At 46.3% G+C, this 17,404-nt stretch overlaps 1 protein-coding gene across 4 annotated transcripts in view; it reads right to left on the reverse strand.

The window, feature by feature from the left end:
* Window positions 1–2,922: 2,922 nt before the first annotated feature.
* Window positions 2,923–17,404, reverse strand: part of efr3a (EFR3 homolog A (S. cerevisiae)) — a 59,246-nt gene continuing 44,764 nt past the window's right edge. Inside the window, exons 13-25 of one of the 4 annotated variants that reach the window (XR_008341608.1) lie at window positions 16,541–16,592; window positions 15,538–15,710; window positions 15,351–15,426; window positions 11,817–11,978; window positions 10,873–11,004; window positions 10,465–10,532; window positions 9,794–9,921; window positions 7,108–7,193; window positions 6,851–6,899; window positions 6,452–6,555; window positions 6,320–6,369; window positions 4,321–5,978; window positions 2,923–3,984 (exon numbers count right to left, since the gene is read on the reverse strand). Coding sequence is in view for 1 of the 4 variants with exons in the window: in XM_053437482.1 (XP_053293457.1) it covers window positions 5,873–5,978; window positions 6,320–6,369; window positions 6,452–6,555; window positions 6,851–6,899; window positions 7,108–7,193; window positions 9,794–9,921; window positions 10,465–10,532; window positions 10,873–11,004; window positions 11,817–11,978; window positions 15,351–15,426; window positions 15,538–15,710; window positions 16,541–16,592 (1,186 nt within the window). In the remaining 3 variants the exon portion in view is untranslated. Of the gene's footprint in view, window positions 5,979–6,319; window positions 6,370–6,451; window positions 6,556–6,850; window positions 6,900–7,107; window positions 7,194–9,793; window positions 9,922–10,464; window positions 10,533–10,872; window positions 11,005–11,816; window positions 11,979–15,350; window positions 15,427–15,537; window positions 15,711–16,540; window positions 16,593–17,404 lie in introns of all 4 variants that reach the window. The other 3 variants (XR_008341607.1, XR_008341606.1, XM_053437482.1) reach the window with 3 other exon arrangements.

A 17,404-nucleotide genomic window follows, 5' to 3' on the forward strand; every position in this document is an offset into this window, starting at 1 on the left:
GGGATCAAACCACAGAATAAGAACTGGAACATGTCGTGAATATCTGTTGTGTAGTTTGTGTTGTTTGTGTCTCAGTTATAACGACGTGAACGTTCCACTCTTCTCGTCCAAACTAACAAACTTATTTCATCCCCTGATTGTCCCTCTCTCTCTCCTCAGGTCAGGGCGTCACTGTGTGCGACAAACTTCAGTGTGTGTGCGACAAAACCACGGCAGAGTGTATGGCGGCGGCGCACTTCAACCACAGCCTGCCCACGCAGCAGTGTGGAGGCCCCGGGCCCCCCTGCCGCCGGGCCAGCAGACCCCCCAAGCCTCAGCTTCCTCCTCAGTCCAGCAGCGAGGAGAGCGAGGAGAGCGAGGAGACGCCGGGAGGACGCTCGGATGAGGAGCCACTGAAGGAGACGCCGGGAGGACGCTCGGATGAGGAGCCACTGAAGGAGACGCCGCCCACACAGGAGGCGTCGACCCAGAAGAGCACGCCTCCTCCACGCCGCGTTCAAAACAGGTGAGAGGAGGAGTCGATTTAACTTTACTGTAAATATTAAAAACTCGTTAACGATGGGACGGATCCCTGAAGTGAAACCACAGTGTCTCCATCGCCCCCTGGTGGCTGCCTGCAGAGACGGTCACAAACCGGCCTCCTCCATGTTAGCAGATAGGACATGGACAAAAGATTTATAAAAAAACTATTTTTAAACTATAACTTAAGTAGTTTCATAGAGAAAGATAAAATAAAATTGTTATAAGGTTATTTAAATGTTATAATACTGAACTCTCTGAATTAAAGAAGCTTCTTTATGTATCAGGACAGAAATCTGTAAACTGTTGTCTTTGTGCAGCGATGAGAGTTCGGACCAGATGGACGAGGAGAAGTTGACTCCTTCCGTCAAGCCGGCTCCACCTCCTCCTTCTCCACCTCCTCCTCCTCTTCACTCTCCTGACCACAGTGATGAGAGCCGAAAGACACAGACACTCAGTGGGATTCAAACCCAAAACCACCGGCCAAGTCCAGAGCAGAGCCACACACACCGGCCATCAACGAAACCAGGGGAGGGAGGGGAAGAGAAGAAGGTGGTGGAGGAGGAGGAGGAGGAGGAGGAGGAGGAGGAAGAGGGGGAAGGGTAAAAGGAGAAGGAGGAAGAGGGGCAAGATGAGGAGGAGGAACAAAAGGAGAAAAAGGAGGAGGAAGAGGAAGGAAACAAAAAGCAAGATCGGCAGATAAATTTGAAATGATGTTGAAAATCAAATGTTTGAGGTTTTCTCTTCAGATTTGTGAAGTGAAACTGTTCTTGAGTAAATTTATTAAAAATATAAAGAAACGAAAAAGATCATCTCCTGTGTCTTTGATTCAAAGGAAATCGCTTCTCATTTTAAATCTTATTCATCTTCAATATTAACATCAATGTTTTTCTCAACTCAAGTCGTGATGTGAGGAAGAACAAAAGTAGAATCAGATCTAGATCCTGCAGCTCTGGAGTAGGAGAGAGAGAGGACCATGGATAAAGAGGGGGATGGACGGAGGGATGGATGAAGAGAGATGAACAAGAGTAAAAATAAACCTTCACATCTCAGTTCTGTTCAGAAATAAAAACTTTGCAGATCATCGTGTTTGATAGAAACATTTGATTTTATTTAGTTGAACAGAGATGAAGATGCTGAAGCTCGGCTGCCGTCGAGGTTCAAGTCGGATTCAACTAACTTTTAATTCTCTAACTTGATTATTTAAAAATCAAGTTAGGTCTGGAAACTTTTGTTTAATCAGATTAGCAGAATACATTTACTTTATTAATCATTCAACACCTTCTATAGTGTGTGTTTTAAAGTGAAAAATCGTGATAATTTTTCCTTTCAATTTCTGCTTTTAAAGTTGAATGTTGTCTTGAACCTGCAGCTGGAGCCGAGCCTCAGCGCCACCTAGTGGTGGAAGCCGAGCGTTGAGCAGGTGGTCGCTGTGAAGGCAGAACACAGACGAGACAACTTCACCTTTAGAACTGGAACAAACACACAAACTGTTGCAGCAACAAGAAACACAAAGTTCATCATGTTCAGTTTCCAACACTCAGCGTCCGGCAGCTGTTTGATCTCATCTTCATCTTCATCTTCAAGAGGCGACACAGACTCGTTTATTGGTCAAGAGATTGTTTTTTCAGCTGCACACGATTCTTCTTGAAAACAACATTTCACAAGAGAAACATCTTGAATTGTCCTTTTGTACCAAACACAAATCCGTGCAGCAGCAGGTCCATGAAGATAAAAGTGCAAAACACAAGTCATGTTCTATTGTGTATAAGAGAAGCAACTGTTCGATGTATTTAACGGTTACACATACAAAAGCTATTAAATATAATCTTCATAGATTTCTTCATCTCAGGTCTTTGCTCTCGTGGGTCACGGAGCTTCAGAGGAAGTCTCAGCTCGGGATTCAGATCCATCAACGATCTCAGAGCAAAACCTCAACTCCAGAACTTCTCAGTTTTCACCGTCCTGCAGTTTAACTATTGATTTTTTCACTCGTTGCATGAAAAATATGTTGTATATTTATTATTATTCTCCGTGTTACTACAGTTACAATCAAGTTTTGAAGAAATCAGTTATTTGCTGATGCACCGGATTCATGAAAGAAAACTTTAAAAACACTTTAAATCTCTGAAATTCTGGTTTTCATTTCTCTTCCTGTGATTTCCAGAATCAGAGATTATGATGAACTGTGTGAATCAGGCTGACCATAATCTGGCCTCAGATCAGATGATCAGAGATCATCAGTGGAATTACAGGTCGAGTTGATGCTGGTGTTTAAACTGAAACGTGGGAGGCGTCTGTATTAAAGCTGATGAAGCGTTTCTGTCTGAACCACAGCTGCAACTTCTCATGGAAACAAAAACAAAGATCATATTTTATTCTGCATTAATAACTGACATCATCTGACATATAATCCATACTTTATTTCAATCATACTTTAATCACATGCATTCTACAATTAAAAAAATCAAGTTATATTTGTCACAACGTTGAAACCCTGAACCGTCGATCTCATGATAAACATCCAGAAACTAAATGAACGAGAATTCAGAATCTGTTTTTAGAATCTATCTCCTGATTTCTAAATCTCTACCCGGCAACTATTTAACAACACGTGATGCATAAAATGTAGAAAAATATCTGATAAGCAGCTTTAATGACCCGTTCATAGGAAGTGGTCACATGTTCCTGCCTCATCCCAACAAACCAATCATCTGCTGTTCAGCTGTGGAATCAAATTGTTCTTCAAACAAATTCAATTTAATACAAAATTATGTTTTTCTCTGTTCTGGCTCAATTGCATCTTTTTGAAGAGAAATCAGATTTTGGATCAAGTCAATGAAATAATTTGTTCTTCAATGAATCTTTAAAAATATATATAATCCCATCTCCTGATCAGAGGTCGACGCCCTGATCTCAAGATTCAAATCAGTTTCAGGTGCAGCTTTGATTCTGAGACTTCACACGAGGCTTCACGCTGCTGGACCAGAAGAGTTTTCTGACTTCTAACACAACCTGCGCTCAACAACTATAAAACATACAAAACCACCTGAAACGTTCACGTCCTCAAAGCTCCATCACGTCTCTCCATCTCTTCTTTCATTCATTCTTCTCTCCGTCTTTCATCAACTCACTCAGGATCCAAACAACTGCTCACGTCTTTGTGTCGAGGACGAACGAGTCGTCTCTGAACCAGAGGAAGCTCTGACCGACCTTCAGCCTGCTCTGACTGACCTTCAGCCTGCTCTGAGCGACCTTCAGCCTGCTCTGACCGACCTTCAGCCTGCTCTGACCGACCTTCAGCCTGCTCTGACCGACCTTCAGCCTGCTCTGACCGACCTTCAGCCTGCTCTGACCGACCTTCAGCCTGCTCTGAGCGACCTTCAGCCTGCTCTGACCGACCTTCAACCTCGTCTGATCGACCTTCAGCCTGCTCTGACCGACCTTCAGCCTGCTCTGACCGACCTTCAGCCTGCTCTGACCGACCTTCAGCCTGCTCTGACCGACCTTCAGCCTGCTCTGACCGACCTTCAGCCTGCTCTGATCGACCTTCAGCCTGCTCTGACCGACCTTCAGCCTGCTCTGACCGACCTTCAGCCTGCTCTGACCGACCTTCAGCCTGCTCTGACCGACCTTCAGCCTGCTCTGATCGACCTTCAGCCTGCTCTGATCGACCTTCAGCCTGCTCTGATCGACCTTCAGCCTGCTCTGAGCGACCTTCAGCCTGCTCTGATCGACCTTCAACCTGCTCTGAGCGACCTTCAGCCTGCTCTGACCGACCTCCAGCCTGCTCTGAGTGACCTTCAGCCTGCTCCTGCAGCAGGTCTCGGCCTCCAGCACTGAGCTCAGATCAGAGGAAACACTGATACCATCTGTTCCACCTCACAGCTGCAGCTCCAGATATGAAAGGTCTCACTCCAACAACGTCTCCTTCAGGAGGAAAGCACGGCCTTGTGGTAGATGTTGGAACAGCACCGATGATTAAATCCTACAGAATGTATCGTATCAGAGTTCTCGCTCTCTCTCTCTCTCTATATATATATATATACAGTAAATAGTACCAGGCTCCAGCTGCTGCTTTTATTGTGGAATGAAACTCAGATGAATCTTTGAGTTTGGTGTTTTTAAAAACTGTCTAAAGAGAAAAGAGGATTTAAAGTCGCTGGTTGAATCGTAGATTTAAAACAACACAAAGTGTGAAGGACGAGAGTTTGAAGTGAATTCAGGAGCTGAACAGTTTCCTGTCTCAGGTTGTTTGATATCACAAAGTGTTAATACGCAGAAACATGAGGCTGAAGTTTCTTCATGATATGAATTAAATACAAATGGGAGCTGGAAGACGATGAAGTGGTTTGTTATTAAAATCTTGTTCTCACCCACGAGTCTATTTGATCAAATCTGTTAAATAAGAGAAGATTCTAACTCAAGGTTCGAGACAGTTGACGATACTCGCTGACGAAAACTAAGATTTAAAATATGTCACACGAGCTACTTCACAAGAATAAGAAATCAGAAGATTCCCAGAATCCTCTCTGTCTCCTCAGAGAAGCACGTCGGCTGAGGAGACGAGTGTCGCCGGCTCTTTGTTCGTGATTCTCTCTGCTGAGCGATGAATCAAAGTTCACCTCATGTCCACACGGGACACTGAGCTGCTTGTTGAACTCAGTTCTGCTTATTCACATTTAAAAAGCAAAGACTGAGCGAACAGGTCGAACCAGCAGCAGAACTAAAACCAGGACGCTTCACTGGGAAGGACAAAGCACACGTTTTGCATTTCTACTCGTTAGTGGCCGACGGACACGAGAGCAGATATTATTATTATTATTATTATTAAGAAGAAGCTTTACAGCGAGAACCAGCTTCACTTGAGACTGAAACTGTTGGTACAGGAGCTGAATGTGAAGCTGGAGCATATCTACACGTGAGAGGGTGAAGGACTCAGAAACATCAGAGTCACTGGAATCTCAAAGCTGCTGATGTTGAATTAAGTCGTTTTTCAGCTTCAGGAAACAAAGTGCAGCAAATCGTGTGGAGCAGGGGGGGGGGGGGGGGGGGTCGTGCTCAAGAGCATTTCATAAACCCACCGGATTCAGAAGTGGATTCAGGTTCGATGCCCTGTGGCTCCACCAGAACATTCAGGTTTGGAGGAAGAAGAAGTTTCACGTTTCTTTACCTCAAAGTCCAAAATGGTCGTTTAGCTGCAGTTGGTTTTCCTGACCCCTGCTGGTCGGAGCAGGAAGCTGCAGGACAGATTGTGTCGTTGCGTTTTCAGCATTTCTAATTCAGCATTGTGCGTTTCAGCTGTCGTGTGGAGTTGCGTGTGTGTGTGTGTGTCTGTGTGTGTCGCTGATGTTCAGTACACACACAGGTCTGGAAACTTCATCTCGTACACGGGGACGGACTGGTGCTCGGTGTGTCCCGCTGAGATGGAAACCACTCCGGACGGACTGGGAGGAGGTCTGAGGAGGAGGAGGAGGAGGAGGAGGAGGAGGAGGAGGAGGAGGGACAAATCGGGTTTTACATGATGAAGATTACATCAAAGTGAAATTTAACTGAGCTATACAAGTGGAGAGATTCAGAATCATAACTCTTTATGATCACGTCAAATCGAGCAGGTCAGTTATTGTTCCCTGAACCGTGTAAAGTTTAGATTCTGTTACTTAGTTCAACCCTTTAAAAGTAATATGAATAAAAACACAGATTGAAGACAAATTGACATCAAAGTTCAGATAAACAACAACAAAGAGAAATGAGTTTAAAGTGTTTTATCCAGATTCTTCAAACCAGACGAGGAACTCACCGAATCGTGAGTTCGAAGATCTGCGCCAGCCGGTCGTGCAACATGTTCGCCTGAGGACACAAACCAAGCAGAGTGGGCGGAGCTTCACGACACTAAAGGAGGAAGCAGTTCGATGCCGAGGACTTTCTTTACCTTGGACTCGCAGTGAGCGGCGATCTCCTCAAACGGAGCTTTCTGGAACTTCTCTATCACCTGACGTCTCTTCTCCCGCTCCTGCTCCTCCACCCCGGTGGTGTCTGAACACAGAAGAGCATGTGTCAGAAGGTTTCCTCCTTCTTTCTGTCGCTATGTGACCTTTAGCTTCATTTCTCTCATGTTATAAAATCAACATCTTTGTATTTTTACATCTAAATCTCCTGTAAAACACTCATTCAGCGTCCAATCACAGATCCTCCTGGAACCCAGGACATAACATATGAGCCGTGAGAGACGTTTCTATCGTATTCTTGACTCGGGACATCACGCGTGTCTTTGTGTCTCTTGAGGAGAGGCTGGACATCTTTAGAAAAACAAACTGCTCTGTGTTCTCACCGATGGCCTTCTTCAGAGTCTCGAACGTGATCTCCTCGGCCAGCTGAGACTGTAGAGAGACGAGAAGACAGACACATGATCACATGACAGCATCTCATCCAGACTGGGGTTTTAAAGCCTTGTGTGCACGTCACTGTGTTTCTGGGGAACACGTCAAGAACACGTCAGGAACACGTCTGGACTTATCTGCACATCCTCTGTGAGTTTGTGTGAGTTTGATAGAGCAGGACGTTCCTCCACAGTAAAACTACACTGACCTTGTCTGGAAGGCTGTGGGACATGATGTCCACTTGGAGGGAGATGGTGTCCACAATGCTCTTCCTCCTGGAGAGACGGTCTTCATCTGCAGAGAGACACAGGGACACAGAGACAGTTCAACCCCAGACTCACAGAAACAATCCCGTCTTCCTTCGTCCGTTTGCAGCATCAGAGCTGAAAACTAACAGGACAGTTTCTGCCACCAGGGGGGCGATCAACAATCCCTTTAGGAGACATAATGTCCTCCGTCTTTATCTAACGTCTCTTGCTCCACAACAAACAGCTGCTGGGATTCTGTCTCCTCATCGTGTTGGTTTCTGTAAACTGAGAAGAAAACGTTTCTGTTTTTCTACGATAAGTTTCAGTCTAAGCGGCTGAAGGAGGAGCAGCGGGGGGGTGGAAGCAGAGAGAACACACAAACAGAACCAGAAACACCTCCTAACTGTTGTTTGCATGAGTCACAGCCACCAGGTGTGACTCAGCTGCCAGACTCCTCCAGGCCTTAATGAGCAAACAGATCTGTGGAGAAGGTCAGAGACCCAGACACAGCTCTTACATCTGACTCACTCCATCATCTGAACACTGAACCAGAAGCTTCTCTTATCTTCAGAACACTGATGAGACGAGGAGCCCCCCCCCCCGAACAGCGCAGGTCAAGCTGGGACCAGACGACAGGAGTTCTATGGTCCTGACTGGTTCTGATGGTCGTGTCCCCCACCAGAGGACAGTCCTCTCAGAGACTCAGCTCTAGTGATTTTAAATGTGGAGACTGTTTTATGAATTTTAGCTCCATTCAGGTTTAAACTGGTTCCAGTGTAAACAGCCTGCCCAGACATTTATAGATATATACAATAAAATGTTTACGTCAACACTTTGCATGACAACAAACACAAACTACTACAATAAACATCATCTACAGAGTTTCATGTACTCACCAGAAAATGTCCAAAAGAAACGAAAGCAAAATAATAATCAGCAAAAAGGTTTAAACCGCTTGTTTGTAATAAATCATGTCTGCAGCTACACAATCTAAACACAACTGGAAACTACAAGAAAAACTACAAATCTACAACAATTCATCTGAAGCTGAAGAATCTAGTTTGTCTCTAAGGGTCAAATCCCACAGGACTGATCCACATCCTGGTCTCCCACACCTGTCTACACACCAGGACTCTTTACTGGTCTCAAAGGGCTTGTGGAAAACAACAAAATGTTATATTCAGTTATTAAAGGAATGCAGAATGAGAATAAACTACATGTTTCATCCTCGTCAAAATAAAGGTTCTAGCTCCTGGTGCCAATGAGAGGAAACAGAACAGTTTTGGATCTGAACCCGACCACAGCTGGTCCCTGAGGTTCTGCTCTACACGTTTACCTCTGGACGTCTGCTTGCACCTGCTGAGGATTTTTCCTACTGTGTAGAGAACTGAGTCAGAGGCCGAGGGAGGAAGCAGAAGCACAAACAGAAGAAGTCAGAGAACAGACAGTTTCCTCACAGGGAATCAAATATCTCTGAAGTGTCTCAAAGAGAGATTTTTTGAATAATGAAACTGAATCTTGAGGATTAACTGTTTGTCGATAAGAAACTATTTTTGGTCCATGAAATCAGGAAGAGGTCCAAGTTGAAGGGGAAAAGCTTCAGTGTAACACAGCCGATCACACAATAGGTTTTTCTAAAGTTCATTTCCTGTTCACTGAACTCTGTAAGCTGTTAATCCTTCGAAGCCTTTTGGCTGAATCTCACTGAGGAGTCGACAGTTTGAGAAGAAATAAAAAAGAACAAGAGCGTCCGCGTTTAATCCGTTAATCTGACTTTAATTTAAACTCTGAAATGCTTATTATATTTAAGAAGATGTATAAAAATGGTGCAGATATTCTTTACTCTGCTTGTTCCAGTTAGATTCAGAACATTTACAGAAACATTCAAACACAAGGTCCAGGGTTTTCTTCTGGCTGCACTTTGACACTGAACATCAGGTGTGAACGGTTCCTCAGAGCAGAAGAGGAGTTCTGGGTCTGGATCAAACTGAACCTGGTTCTGCTCCAGAGGGAAAACACTTTGCTGGAGAGTTTGGACTTTTGGACCAATCACAGGAAGTAGAGACAGAGATAGAGCAGAAGAGGAAGAGGAAGAGGAAGAGGAAGAAGAGGAGGAAGACGAAGAGGAAGAAGAAGAAGAAGAAGAAGAAGAAGAAGCAGCTGCAGTCTTCACCGCCGACAATAGTATGTTTGAACCAGGAGGACGTTCATTTGCTGCAGTTGATCTAGTGTAGTACTGTGGAGTACTGTAGTACTGAGTACTTTAGTACTGTGGTGTATTGCGAGTCAGAGTCAAGTACAGGCAGACTCCTCCCACACAGGACGTACGTATGTCAGACACATTCTTTAGTCCCTAAATTACAACATGAAACTAAAGCTTCAGATGTGAATCGTTCAAATATTGTAATAAATTCATAAAAGTGTTTGAGAGAAAATGAGCCAATGAGTGACAAGTTCTAATCAATTAAACTTGCATGAAATATTTTCACATTCTGGTGAGAAATTGTTTTAAGAAAAGAGGACAAGTTGTTTTCCGGGTATTTCTTCAGATCTTTGTTAAACTCAAAACTAGAACGTGATGGTGGAACCTGGATTAGAGTTCTGGAGCTCCATCCAGGAGGAGCCTGGTCATGTGGTCGGTCCTACCTGTGACCTGGGGGACGTAGGGGACGGACAGCCGCTCAGCGTTGTATCCTGGTCCTGCCAGACACTCGGCCATGTCCGACACCTGGAAGTACAACAGCCTGTCGTCCTTGTCCAGAGATTCAGGGAGTCTGAGGAGGAGAGGGACGGAAACAGGAGATTCACTTCCTCTTCACACTTTGTGAGGAGATCAGATTCATGTTGGGACTGGTCCAGAATCTCTGAACCAGTAAATCACTGAGACCAGTTGTATCCAGAACTTTGAGTCCAGGGAACTTTTTCACAGAACTAAAGATTTTCCTTCAGAGGCTTCATATTGAGCTGAATTACTGAGCTTTTATTTTGGAAAGTTGTTTAACAGACTCTGAAACAGTCAATTTTTAGAACTCAGTCTCTAGAAGTCTCCTCTCAGGCAGAACCTCCATCAGAGGAGCTCGTGTTTCACAGGGGAACACGAGAACTGTAACACAACTCGAGAACGTCAGGAGGAAGTTGAAGAAACAAAGTTTCCTGAGACATCGGAAGAAACAACAGAATAACAAACAGCTTTTATATATGAGAGGAGAATATAAAGTATCTAACCTCTCTGATGGTTTTAACTATAAACGAGTAAGAAACAAACCATGATCAACCTTTCATTATTGTGATGGTCTCATGTAGTAAAGTTTACTCACACACACTTGTCTCTGAAGACGTGCTCTGGGAGCAGGTAGGGAGCGTCCATGTTCCTCAACTCGACAACCTGGACACAAAACCACAGACACAAAACAACAGACACAAAACCACAGACACAATGAGTCACGTCAGTTTGAAACAGCAGCAACACAAAGAACGACAACAACCACAGAACAAGCTTCAACAGCCAGAAACCAGATGTGTGTATCAGCAGCGTGTTAATACAACTTTATGGCGCTAATCTCTAAGTTACTCATTAATAACTGTTAATGAAGTATTGAAGTATCCACGAGTCAAAACTTCCACATGTGGACGTCCCTGTCTCCAGAGACGTTTTCAGACATGAGCTTCATGGACAGTTTCTCCAGCGGAGATGCTCTGGCGAGGGGCTCCAGCGGACGTCCCACCTTGCTGACGTGCTGGCAGAACGGCGGGTTGGCGATCATCTGACTCAGGAAGTTGAGATACGCCGCCACCAGCGCCATGACGCCGCAGCGGATGGACATGGGCATGTTCTCCTCGTTGGCCAGAACCATGTCCTGCAGAGAGACCAGAGACCACAACCAGTTAAACCAGTTAGAAGCAAACTGACTGATGAAAACAGAGAGACCAGAGACCACAACCAGTTAAACCAGTTAGAAGCAAACTAACCGATGAAAAGTGAAAGACCATAAAAGAGCCTGAACATGATTCTGATTAACAATCCACCACAGACACACACTACACACACTACACACATGCATCATATTCAGCCCGACAAGCTCGTTGCGTCACCCGGGGGTCGTTACCCTGGCAACGACCTTTGTACTGAAAGTGTGAAAACACAATCAAATGACGGAGAGCCCCCCCCCATCACCCCCCCCCCCCCAGAGGGTCCAGAGGAGATCTCCCTGCAGCCCTGGAAACCCTGCGCACGGATTAAGAAGATATTGTGATGCCAGTGGAATGATGTGTGTGTGTGTACTGTGGTGAGTGTGTGTGTGTGTGTGTGTGTGTGTGTGTGTGTGTTCACATGACAACATCTGTCGCCTTCTGGATCTTGTAAAACTCCAAAGGGTTGAAGAAGATCCCAGTGCCGATAAACAAGCTACACAAGTATCTTCATGTGTGAGTGTGTTTGTTTTGTGTGTCCAACACTTGGAAGCTCAGGTGGAAATAAGACCCACATCAAACAGCAGTGGGTTGGACACACCTCAGCCGAGGAGGATCATGTCTCAACGACTGAAAGCTCCAGGTGAGACGCACAAAGCTTGGGTTTTGAGTTCGTTGATGTTTTAATGATTCTAACAACAGCACTGAAAACTCTAAAAGCTTCTCATCGATAAACGAGCACAGACTGAGTCGCTCTCACCTGCAGAGCGATGGCGAGGCGGATGAGGTCGATGACCACCTCCTCGTTGGCCAGCTCGATGGTCAGGATGGCCAGGCTGGTGAAGAGCAGCTCAAAGTTCTTCTGCACGTTGTCCTCTTCTTTGCAGCCCAGGTAGATGTGACGGTAGAGCTGCTGGCCGTGCTGGACACCAGAGAGGACGGAAGAGGAGGACACATTGAAGAGAGGACGGAAGAGGAGGACACATTGAAGAGAGGAGGGAAGAGGAGGACACATTGAAGAGAGGAGGGAAGAGGAGGACACATTGAAGAGAGGACGGAAGAGGAGGACACATTGAAGAGAGGAGGGAAGAGGAGGACACATTGAAGAGAGGAAGGAAGAGGAGGACACATTGAAGAGAGGAGGGAAGAGGAGGACACATTGAAGAGAGGAAGGAAGAGGAGGACACATTGAAGAGAGGACGGAAGAGGAGGACACATTGAAGAGAGGACGGAAGAGGAGGACACATTGAAGAGAGGAGGGAAGAGGAGGACACATTGAAGAGAGGAAGGAAGAGGAGGACACATTGAAGAGAGGAGGGAAGAGGAGGACACATTGAAGAGAGGAAGGAAGAGGAGGACACATTGAAGAGAGGAGGGAAGAGGAGGACACATTGAAGAGAGGAGGGAAGAGGAGGACACATTGAAGAGAGGAGGGAAGAGGAGGACACATTGAAGAGAGGAGGGAAGAGGAGGACACATTGAAGAGAGGAAGGAAGAGGAGGAAACATTGAAGAGAGGAGGGAAGAGGAGGACACATTGAAGAGAGGAGGGAAGAGGAGGACACATTGAAGAGAGGAGGGAAGAGGAGGACACATTGAAGAGAGGAGGGAAGAGGAGGACACATTGAAGAGAGGAAGGAAGAGGAGGAAACATTGAAGAGAGGAGGGAAGAGGAGGACACATTGAAGAGAGGAAGGAAGAGGAGGACACATTGAAGAGAGGACGGAAGAGGAGGACACATTGAAGAGAGGAAGGAAGAGGAGGACACATTGAAGAGAGGAGGGAAGAGGAGGACACATTGAAGAGAGGAGGGAAGAGGAGGACACATTGAAGAGAGGAGGGAGGAGGAGGACACATTTAAGAGAGGAAGGAAGAGGAGGACACATTGAAGAGAGGACGGAAGAGGAGGACACATTGAAGAGAGGAGGGAGGAGGAGGACACATTGAAGAGAGGAGGGAAGAGGAGGACACATTGAAGAGAGGAAGGAAGAGGAGGACACATTGAAGAGAGGAGGGAAGAGGAGGACACATTGAAGAGAGGAAGGAAGAGGAGGACACATTGAAGAGAGGAGGGAAGAGGAGGACACATTGAAGAGAGGAGGGAAGAGGAGGACACATTGAAGAGAGGAAGGAAGAGGAGGACACATTGAAGAGAGGAGGGAGGAGGAGGACACATTGAAGAGAGGAGGGAAGAGGAGGACACATTGAAGAGAGGAGGGAAGAGGAGGACACATTGAAGAGAGGAGGGAAGAGGAGGACACATTGAAGAGAGGAGGGAGGAGGAGGACACATTGAAGAGAGGAGGGAAGAGGAGGACACATTGAAGAGAGGAGGGAAGAGGAGGACACATTGAAGAGAGGAGGGAAGAGGAGGACACATTGAAGAGAGGAGGGAAGAGGAGGACACATTGAAGAGAGGACGGAAGAGGAGGACACATTTAGGAGAGGACGGAAGAAGAGGACACATTGAAGAGAGGAAGGAAGAGGAGGACACATTGAAGAGAGGAAGGAAGAGGAGGACACATTGAAGAGAGGAAGGAAGAGGAGGATACATTGAAGAGAGGAAGGAAGAGGAGGACACAGTGAAGAGAGGAGGGAGGAGGAGGACACATTGAAGAGAGGAAGGAAGAGGAGGACACATTGAAGAGAGGAAGGAAGAGGAGGACACATTGAAGAGAGGAAGGAAGAGGAGGACACAGTGAAGAGAGGAGGGAGGAGGAGGACACATTGAAGAGAGGACGGAAGAGGAGGACACATTGAAGAGAGGAGGGAAGAGGAGGACACATTGAAGAGAGGACGGAAGAGGAGGACACATTGAAGAGAGGACGGAAGAGGAGGACACATTGAAGAGAGGAGGGAAGAGGAGGACACATTGAAGAGAGGACGGAAGAGGAGGACACATTGAAGAGAGGAGGGAAGAGGAGGACACATTGAAGAGAGGAGGGAAGAGGAGGACACATTGAAGAGAGGAGGGAAGAGGAGGACACATTGAAGAGAGGAGGGAAGAGGAGGACACATTGAGGAGAGGACAGATAGAGAGGACAGAAGAGGAGGACACATTGAGGAGAGGACAGATAGAGAGGACAGAAGAGGAGGACACATTGAAGAGAGGAGGGAAGAGGAGGACACATTGAAGAGAGGACAGATGGAGAGTGAGGACACCACAGAGAAAGAGACGATTCTTCAAATCCACGAGGAGATTAGTCGATTTTATTTTAGCTCCGATGCGATCAAGTCTTGATTTGTAAAGGTCAAAATATTTCCACACCGTAATGGAACCAGGAAAAAAGTATTTGGGCAAATTACAAGGGAAATAAATCGGAGAAAAACATCAGTATTTACAAGAATAAAGTCGTAACTTTACAAGAATAAAGCCATAATCCTAAAAAACTAAAGTCGTAAACTCGTGGTGTTAATCTGCTTCTTGTTAAATGACTGGTGAGCGTTTTCGGGGTCCAGTAAAGTTCAGTGTTGAATTTTGTGCGATTTGGAAACGTGATCTGTTCAATATGAATAAACTTTGAATAAGCAGGTGATCAGACTGATTCTCCAGGTTCAGGTTCTGAGCACCGAGTCCAGCAGCAGCTCTTTATTTGCTGTGGCTCGGTTACTGAAGATCACGTCTTCATCTTGAGAAACAAAACGTGGAACCTGCTTCACCACAGGTCGAACAAACACTCTGAGTTCAACCAGAGGTTCAGAACAGACAAATAAATCACACTCATTATGACTCAATCTAAAAACAACCTCCTTGTCTGAGGCGTCGGTCTTTAGAAAATAAATTGAAAGCAGAATCTCATAACGAGGCCGGTGACGTCCATTCACCGCTGATGAAGACGGTGAATCACCTCTAACGAGCCCCACGGCAGAGAAGAGCTGCTGGTGAAGTGAAGGGAGGAAACATCCAGGGACATGATCAGCCCAGTGGTGGTGAAGGTCAAAGGTCAAGTGTGATCACCAGGTGAACAACTTAAACTCTTGAGCTCTTTTTGGAAATGCCATGTGCTGAGCGTGACCGGGCTTCTGCTGTCGGGGTCAACACGGGGTCAACACGGGGTCAACACGCCCCCACACCTCAGAGAAGAAGCTCATGGATTGAAATATCGTTTTTTTAAATCGTTTCATTAACACAAGCAGTTGTGTTTCTCTGAGTTGCAGTGTCTCATCGAGGGGGGGGGGGGGGGGGGGGAGTGATACTTTAAGGCTGACCCTGGGACAGTTCCTCAAAGTGAACGAGCAGCGTCTGGTTTGTGAGACGAGTGTAAAAGCTGCAGAGGACAGAGCAGGAGTCTCTACCTTCTTCATGAAGGCCACGTCCTGCTTGGAAATCTTTTCTCTCTTGATCTTCAAAGCTGCAACATTAGGGATGATTCTGAAACAGAGACACAAATACAGAATTATTATTAGTTCAGAACCAGCATGTACTGTTCTCCTAGTGGACTCTGTTCTGAGGCCCTGACAGGACCATGGAGGAACTTGGTACCTGATGCCGCGGAGCTTGGCCCGGTTGTCGTGCCGGTCGATGATGTTGAGCAGGATCTCCAGCACCAGCTGCCTCAGCTCACTGTCCTCCATCAGGGAGATGGAGAAGAGCGGGTCGAGGAAGGGGGGAGGCAGAGCAGCCGCCATGGACTTGGACTTGAAGCCCGAGGTCACCTGAGGCGGAGGGAGACAGGGGGAGGGGGGGGGGGGGGGGGGGGGTGAGAGAGCATCATCAGAGCTTAAAGGTTAAGTTCACCAGCAGCTGAAACTGTCCCAACGTTGACCTTTATGGTGCGTGAGTCTGAGACCAGGATTTATGACCAGTGTGAACAGCTGGGGGGGGGGGGGGGGGGGGGGGGGTATTCCACCTAATACATGAGGTTCAAACACAATGGGTCCCTCTCTCTCTAGTTGTGTTCACACCTCAGAGACAAAGAGACTGAACCAGGAGGACGCCTTAATAAGTTGCAGTGTGAGCGTGCACGAAACTCTGCAGCGCGCGTGTGTGTGTGTGTGTGTGTGTGTGTGTGTGTGTGTGTGTGTGTGTGTGTGTGTGTGTGTGTGTCATTGACACCGTGCACGTGTCTGAGCGCCACCTGCGTCTCGTCGCCTCAGTTTCTTACTGAAGCAGATAATTACAGAGGAGGAGACGTCTTCAAGTGTTGATGATGAAAAACATATTGAAAACAATAATTGAGACGAACAGGAAGTCAAACAGTGTTTGACATGATCTTAAACAAGTTAAATAAGATTTCATTAAACACAGCAGCTGATTGGTTCATTATATTTTCTCCTTTATTAATGAAATGATAAATGAAAAGATTTGTATTTTTCCTCTGTCTCTTCTCCGGCTTTGTGAGTCTGTTTAAAAAAGTGCTGAATAAATCAAGTTTATCTTTATTTATTATTGTGTTAGAGTGAAGTTGGATTTGTAAAATTATTGATACATTTTCTGCAACAATCAGTAAAATTAAAAACGTGTCTTCCTCTGCAGGAGCACTCACCATGATGAGGGAGCTGAGCAGCATGGCCTGGATCCTCTTGGTTCCCTGATGCCTGGAGACAAACACATGGAGTCACTGTCTTCATCCTGAGACTCGTGTCTCGCTTCAGCTCGAAACCTGCTCTCACACTTCACAACTCTCTGCTGGAGCTTCAGCTCTGCTGCTAACGCTCTCCCTGCTTCTGTGCACGAGGGAAACGTCTGATTTCACTTCTGCTGTTATTTAATTCAATACTTGATTTTCCTCCATATTCACCAGAGAGCTGCTGGACTCCTGCTCCAAGGAGGAGTCGCAGTTTGTCCTTTAAGCAAATGGAGCCTTGTTCAAGTTACCACCCGTATGGGACACTCAGAGACATAAAACAAACACACCCACAGTGGACAAGCTGCAGAGACACATGACATGAAGAGGAGAAAGAAGAGAGGAGGAGGAGGGAGGGACAGGAGGATGGAGAAGAGGAGGATGGAGAAGACGAGGAGAGACAGGAGGATGGAGAGGAGGAGGGAGAAAAGGAGGAGGGAGAAGAGGAGGGATAAGATGAGGAGGACAGAAGGGAGATGAGGAGGGAGAAGAGGAGGATGGAGAAGAGGAGGAGGGAGAAGAGGAGGGAGATGAGGAAGGAGCAGAGGAGGAGGGAGAAGAGGAGGAGGGAGAAGAGGAGGGATAAGATGAGGAGGACAGAAGGGAGATGAGGAGGGAGAAGAGGAGGATGGAGAAGAGGAGGAGGGAGATGAGGAAGGAGCAGAGGAGGAGGGAGAAGAGGAAGGAGCAGAGGAGGAGGGAGATGAGGAGGAAGGAGAAGAGAAAGGAGGACAGGGTTTCGTTTGATTCAGGATTATCTTTTCTTGAACCCCTGAGGTCTGA

The sequence above is a fragment of the Pleuronectes platessa genome, chromosome 13, assembly GCF_947347685.1.
Source record: "Pleuronectes platessa chromosome 13, fPlePla1.1, whole genome shotgun sequence".
In the NCBI taxonomy this organism is placed as follows: Eukaryota; Metazoa; Chordata; class Actinopteri; order Pleuronectiformes; family Pleuronectidae; genus Pleuronectes; species Pleuronectes platessa.